Source organism: Zosterops lateralis (genome assembly GCF_965231275.1).
Source record: "Zosterops lateralis genome assembly, chromosome: Z".
Lineage (NCBI taxonomy): Eukaryota > Metazoa > Chordata > Aves > Passeriformes > Zosteropidae > Zosterops > Zosterops lateralis.
The window spans coordinates 28,588,649-28,606,632 of NC_139800.1; the positions used below are offsets into that span (position 1 = coordinate 28,588,649).

The 17,984-nt window shown below is 38.9% G+C and overlaps 1 protein-coding gene across 1 annotated transcript in view; it reads right to left on the reverse strand.

Annotated features, from left to right (window-relative positions):
* The window catches only part of GLDC (glycine decarboxylase), a gene marked incomplete at its 5' end in the record, with an annotated part of 41,029 nt that extends 25,826 nt beyond the window's left edge, over window positions 1-15,203 (reverse strand). The window contains 3 exons of the mRNA XM_083883170.1: window positions 3,589-3,724; window positions 14,823-14,901; window positions 14,997-15,203. Coding sequence (XP_083739296.1) covers window positions 3,589-3,724; window positions 14,823-14,901; window positions 14,997-15,203 — 422 coding nt within the window. The remainder of the gene's footprint in view (window positions 1-3,588; window positions 3,725-14,822; window positions 14,902-14,996) is intronic.
* Between the last annotated feature and the right edge of the window lie 2,781 nt (window positions 15,204-17,984).

Sequence of the window (17,984 nt, forward strand, 5' to 3'; positions counted from 1 at the left end):
TCTCTATTATAACAGTCCAGAAAACAAAGCAGCATGGGTCCAGGGATGAAAGGCAAAAACAGAGGTCAGACTCTCCTCTCACTGCTGGAAATTCGGGCACTGGATTACACAATAGTTCAGGACAGACTCTAGGCCAGATTGAATTTAAGAGTAGCAGCCAGGGACAAGTAGTAAGTGCGAACACTTGTGGCCTCTGTTTTCTAGTGATGGAAGAAAACGGTATTTTGTTTCCCTAAAAGATGAGTATTAAGTGTTGAAAAATGAAGTGAAGGTACAAGCTTTCCAGAAAGACTCCAGTATTTGGAAGCTGAAGTAACGTAAAGTCAATAGAAGGTAAAAACCAAAGATTTTTAAAAAACAAACTAGAGAACTTGGTAATGAGCAAGATAAGAGAAGCAACAAAATAGTAAGGTGGGAGAGAAAGTAGGAAAATAGTCTTGAAGAGAATGCAAAAATTATTAATAGAATACTAATTATTCTATTAAGTCTAATAATTATTCTTATTAATATTAATAAGAATAGTTATTAATATTCAATATGTGAACTCAAAGTGTAATATATAATGCTAATGTGTTTACTGTCTAATTAAATGAAACATCTGCTTTAATTATTCACACATACTATTCAGAAAGCAATAGCTATGTATAGAATACATAAATATTGATGACTTTCCCAAAACCTGTAGTTTTTTTCTCATTTTTGTCCAGTTCTAGCACTAACCTAATTATCATCATATGACATAGTTCACAATTGAGACCATGTCCCAGGCTGCATGCAACCTTGCTAATCCCAACAGCAGGGCTTTTCTTTTCTCTCCACGGCAGCTAAACTCAGTGTTCAGTTTGCCAGATAAACTTTCAGTCTGGGAGTATTAAGACTTCTTTTCTGCTCTGCCCACTCAGTTCTCATCAACAACAAGAATCATTCCAAACACCTCTGCATGAGCAATGACTTATATTGATCAGTAGAATAAACTCCTCTGTACCTAAAGTTTTACAATTATGTTTCCTCCTTTTATTTCACTTAAGGGCCATTTCTTGTATTTTAACATTCAGAAGGAACTAGAAATAAACTAACAAGGATTAGAACATTGTGATTAATTGAAATGCACTAGAGAACTTCTGCTCCACATACCTGGGAAAGTACACTATATTACAAAACAAAATTAATGAAGCCTTATGATTTTGATGTTATGGTTTTGAATGGTCAACACGACTGAACTAAAACAAATCAATTTCAGAAAGATGGAAAAAAATCAACCAAGAAATCTTGAATTCCAGTACTGCCACAAACTACTATGAACCTTAACAGTTCTACAAATAAATACACCTCTTATAATATAAGCACACTTAGTTAAGCACTCCTTTAAAAAGGGGGTTTTGGCTTTTTTAAAGCATTTACATAATTTAATTTATTCTACCTGTCCACAATTTCTTCAAATAAAATATCTGGCGTTAGCCTGCATTCTGTGTTCTGCCTGAATCTATACTACATGGTAAGTGACTTTTTAAAGTAATTTAAAACAAATCCTCTAAAAGTAATTATAGCACAGTATGTAGTTATTTGCAGAATGCAATGCTTTCATTACATTCTGAGTGTTACTAACTAACTAGTTTAATAATTTACACTAGAGATGTGAAGACTCCAGGCATCTTCGGCACAGGTTTGTATTCTTACACATTTAATGTCTGGGGGTAAAGGAATCAAACAAGTTGAACTTTGGGAGAACTTTAGTTGCTCTAACTAATGCCAAGCAAAGCACACACAAGTTACGTAAGGGAGACGGAATAGATTAGAAGCAATAAGCCTGAGCTTGCAGGATTTCCCTTGGAGCTGCAATGTGAAGTGTGTCAGCATGGAAACTGTTACATACTCAGCAGAAGTAAGAAATCTGATTACTTAAACAGCTTCCATAAAGCCTGCATAGTTGCTTTAGCATACATGCATACACACATATATTCTTTCTCTCCAACAAACATTTAGCCTTCACTTTAGCCATCTAATAGTTTAGTTTTTAGCCATCAGTTTGACTTCACTGGACAGAGCAAGATCAGACTTCTAGACAGACCTTCCCAGTTGTTTCCTTAACACTATGTAACTTCTTAGGATTGAAAAGTATGCATTTCCTTTTGCATTTCAACCTACTTTCTAACTGTTCTTGGTTTTGCTTCTATCAACTGCTAATTTGTTTCCTGGTTTTGCACTGAAATATTTAGATTGCATATGTCACAAAAAATGAACAAGGATAAGGCCAAATAAAACTTTGCATAGATGTACTTCATAGATTCCTTGACTTCGGACACTGCAACTTTTCCACCAGTGATGCAAATAGGGCCAACAATTCTAAAACATAAATAAGACTTAGAGGTCTACAGATATGTAGACCCATTTATGACAACCCAAAGTATAAAAAATACTTAACACCTAAGTAACAATGACTTTTTGCACTCAGTAATATGATCCTTTGTTTGGTTGTGGGTTTTTTGTTGTTTGGACTTTTTAGAATATATATATATATAAAAACCTTTAAATACTGATTTTACTAAAATAAAAATTAATCAGTAATAAAGAAGACAGTTATCATTTTAATACAGGATAAAAGAAGGATCTTAGAGACTAGTGGTTGGGGAACTTGTAAACTAAATGAGAAAATGCAGAGTGACATTCAGTTTCTGTTGGAAAATGAGATTCCACAAGAAATTTAGCTTTTCCTGTTGCATTCATTTATGAGTTCGGTTTTTTTCTTTAGAAACTGAAATGTCAACTAGATGATCAGCACCAAGTACAATATTCTCAGCCTTTTCATAAGTGAATTATCATGTTATAATAGTTCAATGTCACTGCTGATCACCAGACAATTATTTGATCAGAGAAAACAAGAACTCACTATATGGATAAACATTCAAACCCTTGAAGTCTGGTTAAAAAAAAAAAAAAAAAAAAAAAAAGAAAGAAATAATAAGAGAATAAACTTTAGAATTTTCTTCTTCCTTAGAAGTTTCTTACTTCCTCATCAGAAAATCATCATCACAGTATTGCATAGTATTTAACTACCTCCACCCAAATTGTGTACATCAGTGTAGGAGGGAGCTGGTTAAAAAAAGAAAAAGAAAGAAATGCTAAGAGAATAGACTTTAGAATTTTCTACTTCCTTAGAAGTTTCTTACTTCCTCAGAAAATCATCATAATAGTATTGCGTAGTATTTAACTACCTCCACCCAAATTGTGTACATCAGTGGAGGAGGGAGCTGGCTTTAATTTGGGCAAAAGTTAGGAAAGAATTACTTTCATTTAGGAGGTAAGTCTGCTTCCTTGAAGCAAACATGTAATCTTGTATTAGTTCATAATACATAGGAGCTGTAAATAGAAGACAAAAACCAGTAGCATATTTTACAGAAAAAGCATCTTCCAAAGTAAATTTCTATGTTTAGCATGAATAACACAGTTCCTACACAGTAGGATACACATCACTACCAAATATATGAAAGCCTTAGTAAAAAAAAAAAAAAAAAAAAAAAAAAAAAAAAAAAAAAGGTTTGTGGGACAAATGTGTACTTATACACTTAACAATAAAATGTGGTACATTACCATCCTGCATTCTCCAACAAGTTGCGTGCGATGGGCTGAGGCACTGAGCAGTTGTAATAACCCATTCCTATATAGGAACGCCATATCTTGTTCTTGCTTGCAATATTGTATAGAGTTTCAAGGATTTCATTTTCACCTAATTGGAAAGAAATTATGTCAGAATGTTCCAGCTACATGTAACAGCAACAGTTTTTAACTGAAATGTCTTCTATCCCAATGTGAAGGAAAAAAACCCAACTGGTGGTGTGCAAGCAAAAGAACAAAGAAACTGCAAAGAGCTACATCACATCTAAAGGTAATGACCATCTCTTCTCGTGGACTCTGTTACCAACACAAAAGATGGAACTGCGTGAAAACCTAAGAAATTTAAAGTGCCACCCTAGCTTCTTGCATTAACAGTTTCTTAATGCTTTATTTGTCTGTATTTTCTTTGTGAGTAACTTAGTGAGTAGATAAATGTTAGTTAAAGCATTCTACAAGATGTTGAATTTAGTTGTTTCCTATTTAATTTTGTCTTTTTACTGAAAAAATACTATAGCTAAAAGTATTATTTGTCTCAGCAAATCTTACCCTGGGAGTTGGTAAAAGAATTTGTACATACTTAAAATTTTATAAATATGTACTTTCTCAGTCCTGCCTCAAAAAGTTCCAAAACTATTGTAATTTAGCAGAATTTTTCAGATTTACTAATTAGTGAATTAAAACCAAAACACAAGCAAAAGCAACAACAACAACAAAAAAATTACCGAAAAACCTACCAGCTTTCAAACTAATGTACTGAAAAATAGGTTTGATTATTTGAATAGTAATGATCGTAGTTATAGTAGCAATACCTTGTATACTCCAATGTGTGCAAAAATTAATGAATAAAACAATTTCTAGTATTTCAGTAATTCAACAGAATGGGGGAGATGTTGAGAAAGATGAGACAAAAAGGGCTTGCAGATATGATTGCCTGGCAAAAAAATACTGGAGATGTAAAACCTGTGAGTGAAATAGAAATGAAGGCAGCTTTGAGATGCAATCAGGGCAGGCAGGAAGACAGTGATTAGCTGGAGATGGGTTGAGGGACAGAAAACAAAAGGACCCAAGAATGCAGCCCCTCTCCACCCTGCAAAGGTATCAGGGAAAAAGTAGATAAGAAAAGTAGTCTTTAGAGTTTAGAATATAGGATGATATGGTAATATAGTTTTCACAGGCTGTATGCAAAGTTTCTATGTTTTGTATCTTGCACTGGTTGGTCACTGTAAATCAGAATATTCAACACAAAAGAAGATCTAATGTATTGTAATAAAGTCCTCACTCTCTCTTACCCCTCTTACTGCTCTGACCTCTGCACTCTTCTTACCTCTCTTGCCCCTCTTAGCTCTCTTACCTCCCTTATCTCATACTCTCTCTCCCCCTCTCTTTGGGGCTTCCCTTCAGCCGAGGCTGGTGGCTGAAAGCAGGACCTTTTTACCCGTGACCCTTGCAATAAAACCACGTGTTTCTACAATATCTCAAGTCTGCAAAGTTCCTTCTCCCTGCAGTCCACGGATACTCCTACAGTGGTGCAAGTATAAACAGTAGCAGAATAAAGTGCAAGTCAAGAATACCAAAGATAAAGTAATGACCTAGTAAAATATTCTTGGAAAGTTAAAATTCTGCCAGAATTCTGGAAAATGCAACACCTGGATAATAACAGACTTCCAAAGCACATGGAAAGAATAGTGAAAGAAACAGCTGTAGCAGAAGTGGCTCTTTTTGTTCTAATACAATGTATTTCAACCCAGAAGAGACCCATCTCACACATACATTAAAAAGTACCTCAGGAGATCTTTTTTATTAGCTGAATCTTGCAGAACCTACATTAGTTGAAGCCACTGCCATCCACAGCTGTCATTTAGTGTTTCTATTGGAGTCATATTTGCACAAATATGCACTTACACCAAGCACCCAGGAATAATTTCTTGGTATCATAGAATTTTATTTTCTCACATTTTCCCTAAATTGCTGACAAAACACAACAGTTCTTTTAATTCAATTTTAGCATGCTTCACCAGTTTATTTAGAAAAAAAAAAAAAAAAAAAAAAAAAAAAAAAAAAAAAAGCTAATGAGAGTATTTCTAATTTAAGACATTCCAAATGAGAGAGTTACTTTCAATGGGGTCTGCCAATCCAGTTTGAAGGCATTACAGAAGAATTATTCTGAAGTATACAGAATGAAAGCATTTGCACTCCCTCTCCCCCAGCCATAGTTTACTCTTTGGTCTTGCTTCCCAGTGTCCTGAAAGCTGTGCACAAATCGCAGAGTCAACCCACTCCTAGCAGTCAATGAATAATGCTACAAACATCTGCCAAAGAGTAGCATTTTAAAAATATATTAGTAGCTGAGGATGCAGAAAGATGGTCAGTAGACTGCCTTAAGATCACACAGATAGATAGCTCACCCAACCTAACAGACCCAGGTAGAACTGGACACCAATCCTCTTGGGTGAGGGGAGCAGATTGGTTTTTTTTTTAATTCTTCCTCCAAATCGGACCTCAGAATTTGCTATAATGGGACAAATACACCAAATTCTGTTCCCTCTGCACCACAACTTGAAGATGACACTTTGGGATATAATGCTACAAATAACAGAATTATAATACCTTGGACCCTGGATGCCTCCAAAATCTATTTTCTCTCTGTACATTACTCCAGCAAGAGCGATCAAGTCAGAACAGTTAATATTCTAGAATGTGTGGCAAATAATTAGCTAGGTTTTGAATTAATTTCCAGTGCAATCACAAACAAGGATATTAGAACTTCAGCTCTGATCTCAAAATTTGGATTTTCTCTGTTTACTCAGGTTGCTACAATTGCATTTAATGCATAAAGATTATTTTTTTGAAAATCTCCAGGTTTTCAATTAATTTCTTCCACAGTGACATTACACCTTCCACAGTTTTTTTACTGATGTTCAGTTCTCTTTTTAAAGTTCATTATTTCTCTGCCTTTTACCCAGTGTTGCCATTAGATCTAATGGATGAAGACTGATTTCTTGATTTCACTAAATTGTTTGTTTTTTGAGGTTTTTTTCTGGAGACTTGTTATATGCTTATTAGGCTTGAATTCAGCAATGTCCAGAGCAAAGTTTCTAAACTGTAGTGAAAAACTCCACTCCCCAGCACTCTTCCCACAGTTTATAATAAGACAGATGCAGTCGTTTGTTTAAGTGAGCTTTAACACTAAAAAGAGGCCTATTGTAGAGGCCTTCCTCTACCACTTGCGAAAAGTTTGATGAAAGACAATTTGGTTGCGATTTCAGACAGAGGCTTGCACTCTTACATAATTCAAACATCAATGATTTCTTGGAAGTGGTGATGAATTTCCTTGTTAATTCCAAATTGCAGTTGAAGGCAGAAGTTGGCCATCATTTAACTTGCTTGCTAGCTCAGTGTCAAACACAAAAATGGACTAAGTGCAGTTTCTGCAGTAAACACATACCACAAATACTGCACAATGTGACAAATAACATCTCCTTTGTTTGCCCAGCTGGGCTTTTCTTCTAGAGTTATTTCACTGCAATTGTAGCTAACAACAGCTACATGCAGCCATTTAGCTTGTGCTGGAGATCTCTGAAATAAACCTGCCTCCAAACTGACTGAAGGAAAAAGCCAAAAGCCTAGTGAGGCTGCAGGCACCTTAGGTAGAGATTGTGCTTAAGAGCAGAACCACACTCCATCTAGAATATCTACAACACTGAGAGGTTCCAAGACGGAATATATTTTAAATTATCATATTTTAATGAGCTACCTGTGAAGACAGTTACACAGCTAATTTTAACCAGGGTGGCAAAATACTGGAGAGCATACTCCTTCCACTCCTGCTTCACCTTTCTTACCCTGTTCCTTTGTTCACTGTAAGGGCAATGGCAGCAGTACAGCTCCAATATGTATCTCCTACATTTGACATGCCTCTTTGAAGAGACCAGGAATAAAGACTCCTTACCCTTTGCCTTCAACTGCCTTGAAGTACTTAATCACAGTACTTCTTTAGGAAGACAGCTCATAAATACAGATGCAGTCCTCAATAAGGGAAGTCAATATCCCCTGATTTATCTATTAGGCTGGCTTACCTATGACCAAACATAACCATGAACATTTAATGAATTTGAAAATTTGAAATCAGTGTTTACTTTACACTGATAGGATTCTGAATTCAAGTAAGACTGATGTAGGTAATGGTGAGAGAAACTAACACAGATGCTGGAGTCCAAAGACCAGAGAGTAAGGCAATGGAACAAACCATTCTTACCAGTACCCCCAGCACCAACAGAAGGGGATGGAGGAGATGCAGCCAGACTCTTATCACCAGTGCATGCATAGTGGGAGGGCCACAGGCTCAGGCTGGAGATAAGGAGAGCTGGGCCCAAGAGGACAGTCCAGTAGTGGAGCAGGGTCTCCAACTCTTGAGGTTTCATGTCCTGACTGGGTGAAGCCCTGAGCAACCTGCTCTGACTCCACAGTAGAGCTTCGGGCAGAGGCTGGAGACTGACCCAGATCTCCATCACTCCTGTGTCTATGCCAGTAGCCTTATTTCCCACTCTTGTCAAGCCTAGGTTTCAACAGTGTGTTCCCATAATGTTATTTATGAAAGGAATCTAACTCTTTATTGATAATTTTGTAAATAACTAATGCTAATACAAAGGCAGATGAATGTGAAACACAAGAGTGATCTTATGTATGCTTAAAAACTAATTTTCAAATACATAATGAAGTTGCTATGTTTCCATTTTGGTCCCCAGGACTGTCACCAAATTCTGAAAATATCAGACTTTTTTGCTATATTAAGTATATAACTTGAAGCATATGTAGTGGAAATGTTGTATTATTCTAAATATTTATTAATCTTTAAAACTAAAACATATAGGATTTCTAAAGGTCTTAATTACATGGTTCAAAAAACACAGAGATATTTTTTGGTTGTGTTACTAATTTCTTTTTAACTCTCTCAGCAATGAGATTAAGAAGTAATATGCAAAATGGGGAAATAAAACAGAAAGAAAAATTTACTATAGTTAAGTAACAGTTGGACTCCGGCCACCCTCATACTCAGCTGTTTGTTTCCACTGTTCTAAGAAAAAGTGATTGAAATGCCTCTATCATAAACTCTTTTTATTGGGTGTACAATAAAAATTCTTTAAGAATCTTGTTCAGCAAAAAAAAATTGCCAGCTAAGTCACTGAAGTTGATCTTTATTCCCCTCATCAACTCGTTAGAAATTATAATCAAAGATAGTACTCAGAATAAGGTCCACTGCTTTTGCTGTACTCCTGTCTTATAACTGGAGTAAACTTACTGAGGGTCTGAGAGATTCTGCAAAGACACTTCCAAATTGCTACATCTACAGGTAGCAAAGGCAGAACGTATCACAAAAACATGAGGGACCGAATTTCCATATCAAAAAATAATACACTGTCATTTTTGCTAATGCTTTTGCAGTTAACACAGTAGAGTTGCCTTGAACATATTAGATACCTGCAAAATATGGAACCAGAGAAGGAGAGTGGAGGAAATACAAAAGGAGAAGTTGAAGTTATACCACTTAAACCATGCAATACAAAAAGAAAGTTACTATTTGTCTGATAGATTTTTATTCATCTTATATCAGATTTTAAAACCAAATCTAGCCTCTGAGATCAAGGAAGAAAGATCCTCAGAATAGCTGATAAAAGGAGGATTAATTTATTTCTCTTATTTAAGTAATTAATTCAATCTTTAAAAAAAAAAAAAAAAACCAAACCAGATTATATTGAAGAAAAGTAGTTCCAAAGCACTGTCAGTCACACAGTAATAATACTGTAGGACAGCGCAAGTGCATGTTCCAGGTGCTGTGTCCATAACTTCAAGACATGAGCAGAAAGCCATGGTGCCCTGCTTCTTTCCCCTCCTTTCGCTCGGGCTACCTGTGCTCACCCAGCCAGCCTGGGCAGCACGCGCACCCTGACACGGCCAGGGGCCAAAAGCTGAGCTAAACAAGATGCCTTTCCTTGTTCTACCCACAAGGGATGCTGCCTGTGAAAAAACCGAGCAGCAGCCTGAAAGTACTTGAGGAACCAAGTGCCCTGGGTGGCAATGCAGATTCTGCACTATGTGTGGCAACACTCTGGAGGGTAACAATTACCACTGTCACAGGCATCTGAATCATACTGCCTGGACGCCAGCAGCAGGGAACCTGAAATGACTAAATTATATGAAGTTTAACCTGAAACAAACTCTAAAAATGTGATTGATATTAGATGATTATTAATTCAGCCAGAATTAATTTTTACCTGGCATTTAAAATATAAAATCCTATTAAAGAAGATTCAATGCAAAAAGAGCTGGTAATTTGGAGACACAGTTTGTGTCTTTATTATAATATAAATGCTTCTGAACAGTATTTCTTCTAATAACATTTAGACTAGAGATCCAATTGCATTCTTAAGATTTTAGGAACTAATGTTGATACATCCTAATATTTCAGAATGTACCTGGTAATGTTTGAGAAAAAAAAATATGGTGGAGTTCACAGAAGTATTTTTTAATTCAATCTTTTTAAAAATTCAAATCCTGAAGTAAAACGCAGAAATATAAACATATGCACAAGACCTATCCTACATACCATGGCAGCATTGCAGGGACTGACATAGACAGTTGGTTTGTAGGGATAAAATAAAGAGGATTACTCTTATATAAGACAATATGCTCCTTTACTTCAAATGGTTCAATCACGACGTATTTGCTCAAGTACCTTCAATACCTAAAGAAAAGCTGATTGTTCAAGTTTACTTACAGTAACTCTGGGAATTAAGCTCTGTAATACCAGCTGATCCCAATTAAGTATCAAACAGACGTCTAGCCTTGTTGTAAATACTGACTGAACAGAAGTTACATGCCAAAATTATGTTTTTCCTTAACTGTATCTCCAGAAAAATCTGACTGTAAAAAAGCCTCTCTTCCACAATTAGTTGAGGTGCAGGACTCAAATTTACTGTTAGCTGAAATCAGACATTTTGCTCTTTCTAGAGCATTTTGCCCTACTACAATTCAGTGGCATGTTCAGATGGTTTTACAACACAGTCAGCAGGCTCTTGGTGACAGACACTTTTAGAACAGTTGGGTTTTTTTTGGTTTTTTATTTTATTTTTTTTATTTTTTTTTTTTTGTTTTTTTGTTTTTTTGTTTTTTGTTTTTTGTTTGTTTTTTTGTTTTTTTTTTTGTCACAAAATGGACATAGATAGTCCTATCTTCTTTTCACACCAAAGAAAGGATTTTATTTCAGAAACCTCTTAGCACAAGCTACAGTCCTTCTCTCCTCCATCACTGATAATGACAGTACAAAAATATATATAATTATTGAACAAACATTTAGAGTATAGATACACTTGTATCAGCAAAACTTGGCATTTACAAGAATGGCTAGTCATTCAGATTTAAGAAAAACAGATCATGGAATCATTTAAAAACACCTCCAAGTTCATCAACTCCAACCTCTGACTGATTACCACCTTCTCATGTAAACCACGGCACTAAGTATCATGTCCAGTAGCTCCTTGAACACCTCCAGGAACAGTGTTCCTCCCTGCCTGACAGTCCTTTGCCTGACCACCCTTTTAGTGAAGAAATTCTTACTGATGTCCAAGCTGGACCTCCCCTGGCACAGCTTGAGGCCATTTCCTCTTGTCCTGTCACTTCTTAGCTGGGAGAAGAGGCCAAACCCCACCTGGCTACACCTTCCTTTCAAGCAGTTGTAGAGAGTGATAATGTGCCACTGAGCCTCCTCTTCTCCAGGCTAAACAACACCAGCTCCATCAGCTGCTCCTCACAGGACTTGAGCTCCATACCCCTCACCAGCTTTGTTGACTTTCTCTGGACATGCTCCAGCATCTCAGTGTCTTTCTTGCAGCGAGGGGACCAAAACAACACACAATTCAAGCTGTGGCCTCACAGTTTGATTGCCGAGTACAGGGGGACAATCCCTGCCCTGGTCCTGCTGGCCACACTATTGCTGGTATAGCCCAGGTGCCATTGGCCTTCTTGGCCACCTGGGCACACCCTGGCTCGTGTTCAGTCACTGTCACAGCACCCCCAGGTCCTTGTCCTGTGGGCAGCTTTCCAGCCACTCTGCCCCAGCCTGTGGCACTGCCTGGGGTTGTTGTGGCCCAAGGGCAGGACCCAGCACTGGGCCTTGTTGAACCTCACACCATTGGCCTCAGCCCATGATCCAGCCTGTGCAGACCCCTCTGCAGAGCCTGCCTAAACTCAGGAAATGTCCAGTTAAGTAAGGTTAAAGACTTTATCTCTATATATATGCCATATCCTTCAGACACTAATTAATGAAGCTTCATTCTTCCACTGAAGTGTAGTCTGTCCTCTAATGTCTAAGGAGTGTACTTCTACTGTAATCAGAGGTTTTACTTATCATCAGTGGAATATGCAATGCCATACAAACAAGCTCTTTAACACAAGCTCCATCCACAAGAGCCTCTTTTTTCTTTTTTTTTTACTGCTATTGCATACACACATTTGATTAATTTTCTTCTTTTAGACAACTTGTGAGATTATCAATGGAAGGAACCGTAATGTAATCTTTTCTAGTGACACACACTGAATCAAAAGTTGAAGATCATATATCAAATGTATACATCAAATATGCACACCTGAGATGAGGTCTACAGCTGTATGAAAGTTTTTCAAAACACCCAAATGTAATTGCAGGGACCTATGATACACAGACATGCTTTTTATGGTGGGTGTATGGTTTTCTTGAACTGCATGTCTAATTCTATCTGTAAGGACTTCAGTGTAAGTTCAGCTGTGTTTGCTACAGTAAAGAAGTAGATCTAGCACAGCTCATTTGTTCAGCAGCACTCCAATTTGTGGAGTCAATATGATTACATTTTTGAGTTACAAAGACTAGTGGAAATTGCTGTATTTATATTAAAAATTTATAAAGGCTGAAGTTCATTGAATTATGTTTTTCATTGCCTTGTTCTGTTCTCTCTTTCCATGTGTGAGTTAGACAGTGAGAACATCCATGCAAATAAAAATAAACGTTTGAATTAAAATAGAATACAGTTTTTATGACACTTCCCAATTTTGCTATTTCCCCTTTACTAAAAGGTATGTGTCCCATCCTTACACAAGAAATACCACTCCGATGACTGGAAAGTGTTCTCTCTAATGGTACGTTAAAGAGGAAGCAAACTTCACTCAGATTACAATGTCCCGGGTACAAGACGTTCAATATGACGTTGCACAATTTTAAGTTGAGGCTTTTAACTTTTCTTTTAAAAGCTGTGGAATTTTCTGCTACTAGTGCAGGGGAAATTAATGACAAACAACTTGCAAAAGTCAGCCCAGCACACTGGCTACAGAAGAAAAACACAGTCGTGTACAGAAAAAAGTTTTCTGTACCTCATGCAAGCATCGCTTTTGAAAACTCACTGTTGCATGCTGTGCAATGTGAGTCTCTGCATCACAGTCACATTCTTTCAAAGTTTACTCTAAGGGAACAAGAACAGCATAGCAAGTGGAGCAAAATGCCAGTGAACTAAATACACTGTTAGCTAATGAGGTCCTGTTGCACAATGAGAACTTGCCAACGACAGAACATCAACTAATGCACTACTGTATAGGAGACATCCACTCAAAATTACTGTGAAAATCAGCTTTTGAGCACTGCATCGAGATTGTGACTTAGGTTGACATCACCTGGTTAGTTGTCAGTAATGTATATGTATTTTAATGCCCACTATCCTGCATCACTTTTATGTGTGTTTTGGCGGAGTAAAATTTTTTAAGAGTATCACATTAATTAGTAATAAAAAATAATGATTAAAAAAATTAGAAGGGCTTCTAAGTCATAATTATTTGTGACAAACTGCATTTCACTCCTTCTGCTGATGCAAAAATACAGTAAGCTAAAAAGTTCTTTTCTTTGAGGTCTATGAAAATCACTTCTTAGTCAAGGAATACCTTGATTAAAACACATTAACCGTAGGGAAATATGCCAAGCAGTACTTTCAGCAGTTATCCAGACACGAGAAGGTTATTAAATTTTGCCTCTCTATCCAGCCTCTCCTCATTTTAGTAAGATAGAAAGTTACCAAAGACTGAAATACTATTGTACTAATAAAACATTTTAGAGGTAGAAACTATCAGTCCCTGTTGTACCGCTCCTGGCTGGAATCTCTCTTTTCAGGGTCTAGTTTTCCTGGCTGTTCATTGTGGTGCTGCCTCTTACGCGTGATGTCATCTCAGAGTAACCAGATTGAACTGGCCAGGAGCCTCACCGGAGCTGCAGGCCTGAAGTTTACATTCAAATTACAGCACAGGGATGAGCAATGAAAAAATACCAGCAAGAGAAATCAAGTTTTCTACAAATCGGGCAAAGGATTGTGACACAAAAATGAATTTAATACTGATGTAACTGGATCCCATATCTGAATGGCCGTTCAACTTTGTTAGTTTTAGTGTAATTGTTTAGCACTGGGGATTTTTAAATGTCTCTTTCACCTACAAGACTTCCAGCATCTTGTTCACAGATATTGCTCAAAAATGCAGTTATGCAGGTAGAAATTTTGTACTGTGCTTGCTAACTCTTAAAAACATTATTATCTAAAATCTCATGAAATCACATCAAGTTTTCTACAGCAATTTACTGAATTACTGTAGTGCCACAATAGCTGACTCAGATGTTTTGTACTCCTGCGGTTTTATCCATAACACTCAATTAGACAGATTTGAAATCGTGGCCATTAGTCTACTGTGTATCCATAATAGAGAGACACAGATTTTTCACGTTATTAAAATATCCAGGTTATTAGTGGGGGGAGGAGGGTCGGAAAAACAAAGAAATCCTGGAGATACATAAGAACTACCGAAAGACAGTGGCCCATTTGAAGCTACAGTCCACACTAAGGGGGCGATTTTTAGTCACACTTCACATCAGGTTCTTGGGACGAAGTGAAGTCAGTGGAGCGCTTGAGCTCCGAACGGGATTTTCGAGCAGCCCCTGCATGCTACATGTATTTTCCTACCGATTTCCAAGAGGAGTTTAAAAAACGCAGCAGCAAAATTACTCTAGGGAGTTGGTCGGCGGAGAATGGAGCGCCGGCGGTCAGTCCCAGCCGGCACCTCTGCTCGGGCGGTACGAACAGACCGTACGGGCTCGGCGGGGGCACGCCCCAGGGCCCCCCGCTCCCCCGGGCCATGCGGTCACTTACAGACGTGGTCGTCCATCCTCAGCGGCCTCCGGAGGCGGATGCTGGCTGGGATGGTTTTGTCCATCAGCTCCTCGACGCTCTGCAAGAAGCCGGCACGCCGTGGTCAGCTCCGCGGGGCGGCACAGCCCCGCCGGGAGCTCCGGCCGCGCCGCCCCCGTCCCGCACGGCGCCTACCTGCACCCCGACGGTCCGCAGCATCTCCCGCTTCTCCTGCTCGCGGGGCCCGATGTGCCGCCGGGAGAAGTCATCGTGCCGCGGCAGGAGCTGCTCGATGCACCGCGCCGCCTTCCCGCCGCCCCAGCGCCGCTGCCCCGCCGCCGCCCGCAGGTGCGGCACCCCCCGGGCCGCCAGCCGCCCCCACCAGCGCCCGCAGCTCTGCATGCCCCCGGCACGGCACAAGGCAGCACAGCACAGCACAGCACAGCCCAGCCCGGCACGGCACAAGCCCTCCACCTCCGCCCGGCGCTCGCACTTGAGCGCGGGGGCGGCGCGGCGCGGCCCCCCCTGCCCGCGCCAATGGGGCCCGGGGGCGGCACCGCGCTGGCCCCGCCCGCCGCCACCTGCCCGCCCGCCCCCCGGCCCTGACCCCCGGCCCGACCCCCCGGCCCGACCCCCCCGGCCCGACCCCCCCGCCGCGCCGGGCATCCCCCGCGGGGCTGACCCGCTCTGCCCCCCGCACGGGCACGGCCCGGAGGACATTTTCCCGGGAGAAGAGGGTTTTCGTTCACAAAAAGGCTTGCTCGGATAGGACAAAAAGGTTTCTGTGTTTCTTTAGCGGAGCGTGGACTTGCTTTCGCACTCGCTTCCGAGTGGCGAGCTTTAGGATGAGCGACACGGCTGTTACCGGGGCGTGTGTGTGTTTGTGTGTTTGTGCCCGTGAACTTCATTGCTGCTGTAACTTTTGGTGATGTTAGCCCCGGGGAGCGGAGAGGAACCTACTTTTCCCATCTTTCAGTTCTGTGTCTCTCTGAGGATACTACTAGCATAGTTACAAACTTGTATCTTTATTTATAAACAGATGCCCACATTTCTTCATCTTCCCGCACTAACCCCAGAGCTGCCACATTGTATTGTACTTGAATCAACATTTAAATAAAATAACAGTGAAAGAAAAAAAAAAAATCCAAGATGTTTATTAATTTCATCTTAATTGTATCACAGATCTACTGCCTTCTGAATTTAGTAACATACTGATCACTACTCCAGAACCTAAAAGTAAATTTACTTTGCACCAAAGATCACTGATTGATGCAAGCTCTCCATTCCTGTAGTAAACATGAACTTACTTCCCTGATATAATCTGAATATTCATGAATACTCTATTATAAAGGGAAAAGCCCTCAGAAATTTATGCCAATGTGTATTTGGAGTAATAATTTGAGTCCCTGGTTTCAGAATCAGAGACTCCTAAATTAAGTGAGATGCAGCTTGCTTCAAACAGCAAAGCTGTTTGCTGCAAGGGTTTGTAATATAAATCCAGTATTGGCTTTAACTGATTGCTATTAAAATATAAATATTGTATTGCTTTTCTCCCCTAGATTTATATATTGCTTCTTTACAAATATGATAGTAGCATTATGGAAATTAAAACTTTGCTATGGATTTTATCTTGAAATCATGAGTGAAATAGAAATACGAGAAAAATACATTAAAACCATGATAGTAGCAAATCAATTCCTGTTATGATTTTGTACCTACATAATTAATTTTAAAAGCCATTCTAAAGCTTTTTGGAAAAAAAAAAAAAAAAAAAAAGAAAGAAAGAAAAAGCAGATTGTTGTGTTCAAATATTCTTTCGGACTTTGTTCAAGTGATAAGTGTCCTGAAAAATTTATCCCTTTTCTCCAGCAGGTAACATCAGGATGATATTTCACACAAACTACGACATTACAGTCAGCTCACTCAAAATGTTAACTTTGACAGAATTGTTTCTTCAGTGTGAGATTGGAGCTTTATAGCTGTCAGTAGTGCTTTAGGAAGTGAAGTCTGAGGAAATAAAGAAACATCCCAAACATCCCAAACAATATCTTCTCTATCCGTATTTCTTCATTTTCTACAACTATCCCTAGTTTTAGTTCAACTTGAAAACTATGCATTGGAGCAGGAACACTGGAGACCTGTGCCAGTGAACCACACAGTAATGTCAAGGCATGCCCACTTCACCTTGGAAAGCACCACCTCTGAAGCAGTTTGTTAAGCCACTCTATGGATAACGCTTTTTTATTATGTATTATTTATAATGCTTATTTATTATTTAACCTCAACACAGACTTTGGCTTAGCATGGACTATGTGTAATCACTGTGGGAGAGATAGAAGCTTGGTTTATGTGCTTGATCAGCTAGACCGCTCTTTAGCAGCCTCTTGTAAACTATTATTTATTGTCTTAACTGGCAAAATAGGAATCTTGAACAAGACATGCAATAGAAAGTGAGGCTTGGATATCAAAGGCGACTAGTACTTTGATATCAATTCAAGAAGAGCTAGCTAGTCTTGTAGGTTTGAATAAATATATCACTTCAAAATACCTAGCCAACAAAAAAGCTGTTTTCTTCATGTATATCAACAGAAGGAAGGAGGTTTCTTGGAAGAGAGGAACGGTTTGGGAAACTGCATCTTGCTGTTATTACACCTATTTGCACAAAGCTCAGAGATGCGTATGTCTTTGCCTGATGAGCTGACCATATGAGTTACTGTGTAGCTTTTTGGGACATCAGCTTTGCTGGATAAAGCACAAGAGTTTAAAAGGAATGTCCTGTATCATTTAAACTAAAGTGACATGTTTTTGTATTCTTTTTCACACTGATATTTTTAAGCTTTCTTTGAATGTCTTGACTGCAGTTGTGATTTAGCCAAAAGATCTATTGCAGTTCTAATACTGCAAGGTTCACGGGTGGTGGAACTATCCTTCTGTGCTCTTTTAAAACAATGAATTATCAAAGTAAGAAAATTGTGTTGTATTCTTTTAAGATTCACTCCAGTTCCCTTCTATAACCCACAGAGGAAAATCTATGCCAGCTGATGCCCCCTCTGCACCACTGTACCACAGAACATAACACTGTAATCTGACCCAGTCTCTATCTGTAATAATAACCAATTTCTGATACTGGCCAGTGACAGCTACTTAAGGAGAAACTCAAGACTAGGCGAAAAGACGTACTGA